This window comes from Argentina silus, assembly GCF_951799395.1.
Source record: "Argentina silus genome assembly, chromosome: 2".
Taxonomy (NCBI): domain Eukaryota; kingdom Metazoa; phylum Chordata; class Actinopteri; order Argentiniformes; family Argentinidae; genus Argentina; species Argentina silus.
Window position 1 is genome coordinate 21,516,930 of NC_139656.1, and position 9,487 is coordinate 21,526,416.

Here is a 9,487-nt window from a genome sequence, read left to right on the forward strand (position 1 = left end):
TATTTTGTAACCATGGCTGCAAAATAAGTTCCCCTCAAACTATATTCTCCCGCTGCTTGCTCAGTTCCCAGGGTTTCCTTTTCCACTGTTCTCGCTTTTGACTTAAATGCAAGTGTTGCATGGCAAAGACATTAACCATGACTACCCTGCCTCCTTCTTTTTCACACCAAGTTGAGCTGAAATAACTTGCATGTGAGATTTTATTTGTTCCTCTGAAACTACCTATTGAGTGATTGTCTCCAGCTTGACTTGGATTTCAAACTACTGTGGCTGCATTTTTTCTGACACTGCTGCTTCATCTTTTTTTGCGGTTTTTGTTTTTTTGTTTCTTCAGGTTTGACTTTTGTATGATAAGAAAAATGCCTTGGAACTGATTTTAAGATTATTTTTGTGATACTTAATGGTTTGCTTTGTTTTTTCAATTCTCCATTTCAGCGGAACTGCTTGCCCCATCCTAATGTCAAAATTCTTTCTGTGGCTCTGCACAAATGTTTAAAATGACACTGATGCTTCAAAAGTACTCCGTCCTTCAGAAAATGGTTGCCTTCTGTTCATCAAGAGAGTGCAGTAGTAAGGGGACAGTTACAGTATCGTATTCTTACTGATAACCCATTTCATTTGTGGATGTTCTACTGGTGTTGGACAACATTTTCACTGTTCTGCTGGGAACCAGAGTTTTCATAATAAAAAAGGGAAATTTTTATATTGATTATAAAATGGCTCTCTCAAACTGGCTACACTTTCTTATCATTCTGGAAATGCATTATTTGTTATTTGCTTATTGACATTGTTTGGGGAGAGGAGGGTGAGGGTGGGTAAATGAAGTACGTACCCTGTTTATAATGTTTTAAAGCCTGGATAGCATTGAACAGTAATTTTGATGTATTCCAGTGCTTTGTTCTCAGAATTGCAATTTGTTAATGCTATTGTACAGAGACATATGCACTATTTGCAGAATATGACAATAATTGTAATGTTGAAATTAATGTGCCAAACAATTAACAAGTACCTGTACAGACATTTTTTATCTATATGAATATTTGCTGTTTCATGTTTTTTTTGTTATGGTTGGGGGGTGGGGGTTCTGGACTGTGGTGGCCGGTTGACACTCCGTTTGCCAGGTACCTGCAGCTGACAGTGATACACCTTTACCAAATTGAACACAACTGTCTTTTCTTTTGTACATTCCTTTTTAATAATTGCCAAATTGACTGAACTTAAAATAACAGCTAGCATGGTAACGCAGAGAATGGGATGAAGAGAAATCCTGTGGAAAGCAGAGAAAAATAGCAAGCTGTTTCAGAAAGACTGAAAGACAAAAATACTGGCAATATTACTATTAACCAAATCAACAGATTTATTGCAATTGAAAATGAGCACTGTGTCAATAAGAAATCTTTGTGCTGTAACACTTTACTTAAATGTGGAGGTTTGTACCACTAACTAAAAGTTAAGTTGCACACTGCTTCATGTTACTGTACACTTCAATCCTTATCCCAACTTTAACATGGAGCTCAGCTCTGCATTAGATTCAGGGTTGGGTTAAATTCCATCAATTCAGGAAGTGAACTGAAATTCAAATCTGAGAATAACAAAATTGGCTTATTTTCAATGATTTTGAAGTTATTCCTGAATTGAGGGAATTTAAACGGGAACAATCCCAACCCCGATTAGATTCCTATGTTTATAGGAATAGATAAATATTGTAAATTGCCTGTCTCTCTGACTCTCTATCCCCATCCATGTTCACCAACTTGCCAGGCTAGCCTTCAAGAGGAGTTTCTGAAGGGAACGGGACAGATGCCACCACCAGGTGGTGTGGAGCAGACTGCCTTACATCATCCCTGCCCATTGTCAATTGAATGTACTGTACTTCCTCTCCAACGTGATTTTTATATGATGTACCACTGTTAAGCTGCCTCAGAAAGGTGCTGTAAAAGCTAATTGGATTAAAGGTTACTGAAAAAGGATGAAAGGATCCTCTGTGTGCCCTATTTATGAATGTATTAGATAAATCATACTGTTATGTTCTATGTACTTCTGCCATGATTTTGACATTAATTAAAATTATGTTTTGCCATTTTTGTTAAAAAGAATATTGAGCTTTATACATATTGTCAGAGCTGTTGCTAGAGGAATTCAAAAATAATTCTTGACGTCCTTGAAAAATCTTGTATATTTTTCAGTGTGCCAATTTTTAAAATATTTTCTAAGTGTATATTTTTTCTTAGAAAGTGCTGTGATGTATTTGTGTATGTGTGGATACCCTTTTTGCCTTTGTAGGCAGTGAAAGGGATGTACAATGACATGCTTCTGGTTTTAAAAACCAAAATATCAAACATGAAAAAAACACAAAAAGGAGAGGGAAAATTATACAGGAAAAAAGCTGTAACATTTTGTCCGAAGTTTTGTAATCAGACGAATCTTGTTGTGAGAGTGTAGTGCTATAGTGTATAAATATAAAGTATGATAAAAACAAAAAGAAAACTGAAATAAAGACATATTTGTGATTTCATTGCTGTTTTATAGATTTTCATGTAAATCATTTTAGTATTATTTTGTTTTGTTGTAACTGTTTCAAAGGTTTAAATATTTGTGAACAAGCCTGTATGGTGATAATGTAATATTGGTAACTTGCTGAGTTTTGTAAAAATGTTTATGGAATAAATATTCAAATTAAAATGAGCTTTTGATTGCCGCTTTCAGATGAGTCCATGTTCTTCTCTGTAATGAATAGGGACTATATTGACTGAAAAAACAACAAGGAATAAGGCCTACTTTTGACCAAACTTGAACTGATTCACAGGACTGCAAACTGGTAGACTGTTTACCAAACCACCAAGGGAAACCACCATTTCCACCATGGGACTTAACACTAGTGCTTAGCCTAAAGTTGCTGACCTTTGTGTTTCCATCTCTGAGGGCTGGCCCCTAAAACGTTCTGGGCCATGGTCTTGGTGGGATATTTTTGGGAGTAGTCACTAGACCCTGGGTGATGGAAACACAACTTCCCAAAAATAACACTGTTATAAGTGCCACTCTCTCCATCTGCCTCAAGAAGCCTTGCAGGCGTGCCTGATAAGGATACCCCCTCTCTCCCCACCCATGATACTAGTCTATCTTGCTACAGCTGACTCATCAATGTATAAGCCATCAAGTTTTGTTAACGTTTTCAGCTTGAAATATTAAATGAGTAGATTTAGTAAAGACGTACTGTAGATCACAACCATTGAGAAGAAGATCACAGAATTGTCTATGGGCTTTCTCCAGTAGATGGCACCATTCAGTCATTTTAAATAAGTGCAACCTGAAATTGTGAATTGTAATATTAATTTAATTTCAGAGACATTGTATTGTATTGTAATCTCTCTCTTTGAGACAGGCAGGAATTTTGGCCCCGACCTCACAAAGCCTACAAGTAGTAGACCTAATGATGCATCCAAAGCGGCCTAATTCTCAGAATTTCCTCACAGTAAATACGTGCCCTAAATATAAATAATTATACATTTCAGAAACATATAGATTTTGGTCGAATGACTGTATGCTCCGCCTTTTAACTGTGCTATCCAATCGGGTTGTAAACTGTACCTACGCGTGCGGCGGTGGTGAAACCTACTTCTCGTGTCGTGTAGCAGGCAGGCAGTTGCAGCCAGCTCTCCTCTCCTTGACAACTACTATTTTGCTTGTTTACCTGACCTTTTTGTGACTGAGGGTGCCAGTTTGGAAATCCAGAGCACAGGGACATCCAAAAATGCCCAACATAAAGATCTTTAGCGGCAGCTCTCATCCGGACCTTTCCCAAAAAATTGCTGACCGCCTTGGACTCGACCTGGGGAAGGTTGTGACTAAAAAATTTAGCAATCAGGAGACATGGTATGTAAGCTAGCTACAGTGGTTTGACATCCATGTTATGTTTATTATAACTATCTACCGGTAGCTAGCTAAGTTACTGAATCAGTGAATTATGTTGCTTGTTCGGAAGCTAGCTAGCTAGTCCACATGGCTATCCTATCTAAGTTCTATGTGCACCCTTGCACATGTTCAGGTAGCTAGTACCAACGATACTAGGTAATAATGGTAATAGGTCAATGGTTATAACGATGTCATAAGTAATGTATATGAACGCGAGGACTATGCGTACTTCAATATATAGTATATAGGCCTAGCTAGCTAATGTTACGTGCGTGGGAAGAGTAGCTAGGTAGCCATTTAGATGACCTTTCCTGGCCCCCTTGCTTGCACTCATTTAGAGCTAGCTATAGCTAACTAAATGTAAAGTTAGCCGACACAGGTCTCTACGTCACGTCTTCAAGGCAGTGACTTAGCAAACTGTAACCATGCTCTCATCTGAAACAACGTTGGTGAACGAGAACACCAAATCAAATGTATTTATTGACACTGTAGACTACAGTTAATTACTACACTGCACTCGACTTAAAATGTGCTGCTGTATTCTGGCCACCTACCTCAGGGTAGATCATTTTATCCTGGACCTGCATGATCCCTATTATGGTATCTCATTCAAGTTTTGTTATAAATGGGCTCAGAGTGATGAGACAAACAACTTTTGGTTATACCACTGAATGTTAGAGCAGAATATTTTCAGTTTATGTATGCGTCACCGTACTGTCCTGTCACTATTTGTTTCTGCAGCGTGGAGATCGGGGAGAGTGTCAGAGGAGAGGATGTCTACATTGTCCAGAGTGGTTGCGGTGAGATCAATGATAACTTAATGGAGCTCCTTATCATGATCAATGCCTGTAAGATTGCCTCTGCCTCACGAGTGACAGCTGTCATCCCCTGTTTCCCATATGCAAGACAAGACAAGAAGGACAAGGTGGGGGTGAGGGAAACGTCAAGTTTTATTATTACACCAACACACTCCATCAAGCAGTCCTTTTGCTGGAATTTTATTTCCAGCAAACATTAGGCTGTGCTTTGATAAAATGCCTGATTTGAATTGTAAGTACTTCTATTCCACCAGTTTGGGTGGTTAGAATGCAATAAACAAATCACCTTAACTCAATAATAGACTCATTGGAACAGCATTAAATGAGCCTAGAGATTTTGCATCCCTGACGATATTCCTCCACAGAGTCGAGCACCCATCTCAGCGAAGCTAGTGGCCAACATGTTGTCAGTCTCTGGAGCTGATCACATCATCACAATGGACCTCCATGCCTCACAGATACAGGTGAGCACTTGGACAGATCGTTTTACTTGTTCCACCAGTGTATTGCAGTGACTTGTGTTGAAATGTCAATTAAGAAATGAACAAACATTGATTATATATGTGTCACCTTGAGTTGTATACTACATGTCTTATCATGGGTTTGCCTTATGACTGCCTTTACAGGGTTTCTTTGATATCCCCGTGGACAATCTGTACGCGGAGCCGGCTGTGCTGAAATGGATTAAAGAAAATATCAACGAGTGGAAGAATTGTACCATCGTGTCTCCTGATGCTGGAGGTGCTAAGAGGTAAAACAGAGGCCAATAGCCCGTGGTCCTGTTATTGAACACTTCATCACTCTTAAGGGTCAAAGGAGCCATCTATTGTGTGTGAATCAGAGGCGCTGAAAGGATTATTGTGCCCAATGAGTTAGTTTTTAATTTTTAAAATGATTAATTTTCATATCTTTGAGAGGCTGGCTCTGTGGCATTGTCACCCAATGGAGCATCGCCTTAACATATCTCTTCCCCATGCAGGGTCACCTCCATAGCAGACAGGCTGAATGTGGACTTCGCTCTTATCCACAAAGAGAGGAAGAAGGCTAATGAAGTGGACCGCATGGTTCTGGTAGGGGACGTGAAAGACAGAGTTGCCATCCTGGTTGATGACATGGCTGACACATGCGGGACTATCTGCCACGCTGCGGACAAGTAAGTTAGTGCGACTGTGTGCTATGAATCTATAACTATAAATCTATGCAGAACAGAGGAACATTTTATCTTTAAACGTACAAATAAGAATTACTGTGCCTTTCGAGGACACAGTCCATTAAAAGATGTATGCAGTGTGGATATGACAGCTTATTATTATTCTGTTGCATTCCTTTTTGATTTTTGGCTATATCTGAATACACAGGCTTGTGTCAGCTGGTGCCACAAAGGTCTACGCCATCCTGACCCATGGGATTTTTTCAGGCCCTGCGATCTCCCGCATCAACAACGCCTGTTTTGAGGCAGTGGTTGTCACGAATACCATCCCTCAGGAGGACAAGATGAAACACTGTTCAAAAATACAGGTCAGAACTCCCAACTCTGCACTCCCAACTTGGCTAAGAACCCATGGCCAGTTATTCTGAACATTTAATCTAGATTAACATTATCATGTTGTCTCAATTTCGTTTCCTACTGAAAGATTATGATCTTTTAACCATATTTCATGGGATCATATAAACACCCAGTTGGTTATAGCATATGCTGTTGTACCTTAGACATATGGCGGTAAGAGAGTTACGCTAGGCCAAAACCTGAGGGGGCCAACATAATTTATTACAATCATTTTTTATCTGGATTAAATATTATGAAAACTGGCTCCCAATCCTTGTTTTAGGGTCTTCTTATAGGGTTTAGTAAATTAGTGAAACAAACATTCATACTACTTTCCTATTTTCAATTTAATCAATTCCAGTTTTACTTAGGACAAATGTTTTTTTAATTTCACATAAAGCGGATTACATGATACAGTCATAGTATAACGCACAAATACCCTCACCCCATGGCAACCCCTTAAACAGCATTCTGCAATCTGGTATTGTGGAGCGATAGTGTTTTAAAAAGTTTTAGCTCTCACGTCCATTCATAAAAAGTGCCATAGTTTAAGTCGTTACCTAGCAACGGGCACACTAGCTACTTTTACTACTACTAGCTTACCACCAAAATGTAGGTTAGTTGGCTAACTAGCTAGCAAACCAGCTGCATGAGCTGTACAAATGATGTAAATCTTGTCGGGTGCCTCTAAACACTTTTAATCCAGCTCATAGCCAGCCAGATAGCTTTGTTTAACATGGCGGTCAACACGAATAGAACTAATGACCAGAGAACACCTTAAATTGCATGTTTGTGCATGTTGTTTGAAAAATGTATGGTTTAGGAATCAATCTTGCTTTTTAATGCTGGCAACCCGTTGTATAAAAGCAATAATGCACTCAAGTCCACGTTTCATGTCAGCCATGATAAAAATGTCATAACACATGACCTCTCATGTATTTAACTGTTCACTTGACATGTCTGGATCTTATCTCAATGGTCTGGATAGACGATTTTGCGATGGAAGCTACCTAGTACTAGAAGACTTGTAAATAAATGCCTCATTGTAATTGCAATTTGAACTCATAGCCATAGGGGTTTTAATGTGTAGCTTCTTTAACAGCCTATTACTTACTGTGTATTGCATTACCTTGGGTTGGTAAATATTCACATGCTCTTTTATTCACCGATGGTGTTTTATCAAGTCCTTTTTCACCCTTATATGGCATCCACCTTTAAACAGTTGACATGACATATAAAATGACATACTGATGTTATTTTCTTTTCTGAATGCTGATTTAGACATCTTTTTTTCCTCTCTGTCAGTGGACCTGATGAAGAGTATATAGCCAATTAGTTTCATTTTGTCAAATTAGTGGGGAAGTGTTCAACAAGTATGTTTTTTCCTTCAGTATGAATGATACTATATGTTCAGTTTGTAAATGTTTTCTACTCCACCCACCCCTCCAGGTTATTGACATCTCGATGATCCTAGCTGAGGCTATTCGCCGGACACATAATGGAGAGTCTGTGTCATATCTCTTCAGCCATGTTCCCTTGTAACATCACAGGAGCACCTCCACTCCACTGTGCTTCTCCAGGGAACTTGTACCAAAGGAGGGATGTCTGGAGGTCTACCATCATCTCAGTCCACGCATCCATTCCCCATGTCAACAGAAGTGATGAGCGTAGTTAGTGAATACTCCTACCTTGGGTAGATATCGTTTTTGAGTGGGAACTTTTTCAAACCTCCCATCACTTCCAGAAGCCTCTTGCCAATATTCTGTTACAATGCACTGGCTGTCAGCTGGCTTGACTGTTTGACTTGTCAAATGCAGAATTTAGTTACTTAGTTTGATATGCCAGGGTGTCTCATAAAGGCATTATCAATTGAAGTTTACATTGCTGCCGATGCCTCATTTGAGAGAAAAGGTTCACTCCATGAGCATTTTATGAGCTTGTTTCTTTATGTTTTTGATTAATTGTTTTGATTTAAATGAGATTTTAGCCTCCTGTGAGGCTACCCACTTGCTTTTCCTGGCTTGCTTTTATTAAGTTTGAGAGAAGCTTGTACTGATAGAACAGTGCTTTATGCACAGTTCTTCAAGAATAAAGCATTGTGTGTGTTTACATATTGCTTTAGTTACAATTAGTAGTTTCATGAAGCCTTGTTTTTCACCCTAGACTCTAGGGCGTGTTTGCAGTTCACTATTCCAAGTGTCCTTAATTCTATGCCTTGGCATGTTTATACCATTGATTTAAACATTTGGTTGCATGATTTGGTGATCAAATCATTACGTGCTGTGCACACATGCAGTATACCTAATGAATGTGATGCAAAGTTTCTGTTGTCTTTTATTCATCAAGCAATAAGGCTTATATGCATGCAAGCTGTGATGTAGCTGTCACATCATTAGCGCAAGGGGCTTATATTAACCATGATGTCTGGCGCAGAAGTGTTGGAAAGCTCAAATTTGAGTGCAAACCTGGCAGCACTTGCCATTTGGTAGAAGTAACACTTAATGCACCCCTTCAGCAGCCGAAAGCCTCCTTGCACTATGTGAAACACGCTTCAGCATAAAACTATTATCTATTTAATTTGAGTGTAGCGTATTTTCACTGTCCAACATGCTCACTACGAGCAATACACAACAGTGTGTTATAAATCCTTCAGAATTTAATCTGTTCAGTTTATATGATGTTTTTACTGCTGTGTAACTGCACTGTTTGTGTACTCTAAATGTCTGTGATTTTAGCTGAGATTATAGCTCCCTTTCCTACTACACACCCCACACCCCCCCCAAGATGGATAGATTTGAGGATGCCTGTTGCCTTAAGTGAAATATGTGCAGGATTTAAGATTGTTGTTCCCTTGAAATTAGTCATCCTGCTCTAACCAACATGTAAACTGAGATGAATGTATTGGGTTGTGAACTTTGAACAATAAAATCTTTGGAACTTTGATATGGTCTCTGCAGTGGTAAATAAGAGATTTTCAATACTGGGACACTAGTGTCAGCAGAGGGCTCTATTAGATTGTGCCTGATGCAGTGTATGTGTATGCAACTGATTTATTATGATTATTATATTCCACTCAAAACACAACCAGATATGATTTTCTTCCTCTTGGGTTGGCTGTTTAAGATTATGATTTACTCAAGACACAGACAGTTTTGGAGTACACCGTACATCATTTTATTCTGACAGCCAGTCATATTTTATTAAAACATTA

General features: G+C 38.9%; 1 protein-coding gene across 2 annotated transcripts; it reads left to right on the forward strand.

Annotated features, from left to right (window-relative positions):
• The first annotated feature begins 3,635 nt into the window (after positions 1-3,635).
• On the forward strand, positions 3,636-9,208 carry LOC310825043 (ribose-phosphate pyrophosphokinase 1). 2 transcript variants are annotated; one of them, XM_083697468.1, is made up of 7 exons: positions 3,636-3,873; positions 4,654-4,843; positions 5,096-5,194; positions 5,357-5,481; positions 5,710-5,883; positions 6,089-6,248; positions 7,726-9,208. In XM_083697468.1, exons 1-7 carry the CDS (start codon positions 3,752-3,754, stop codon positions 7,816-7,818), a joined length of 963 nt encoding a protein of 320 aa, XP_083553594.1. In that variant the 5' UTR covers positions 3,636-3,751; the 3' UTR covers positions 7,819-9,208. The 2 variants fall into 2 exon arrangements, with proteins under 2 accessions (XP_083553594.1, XP_083553595.1); XM_083697469.1 differs by having other exon boundaries at positions 4,654-4,837.
• Positions 9,209-9,487: the final 279 nt, after the last annotated feature.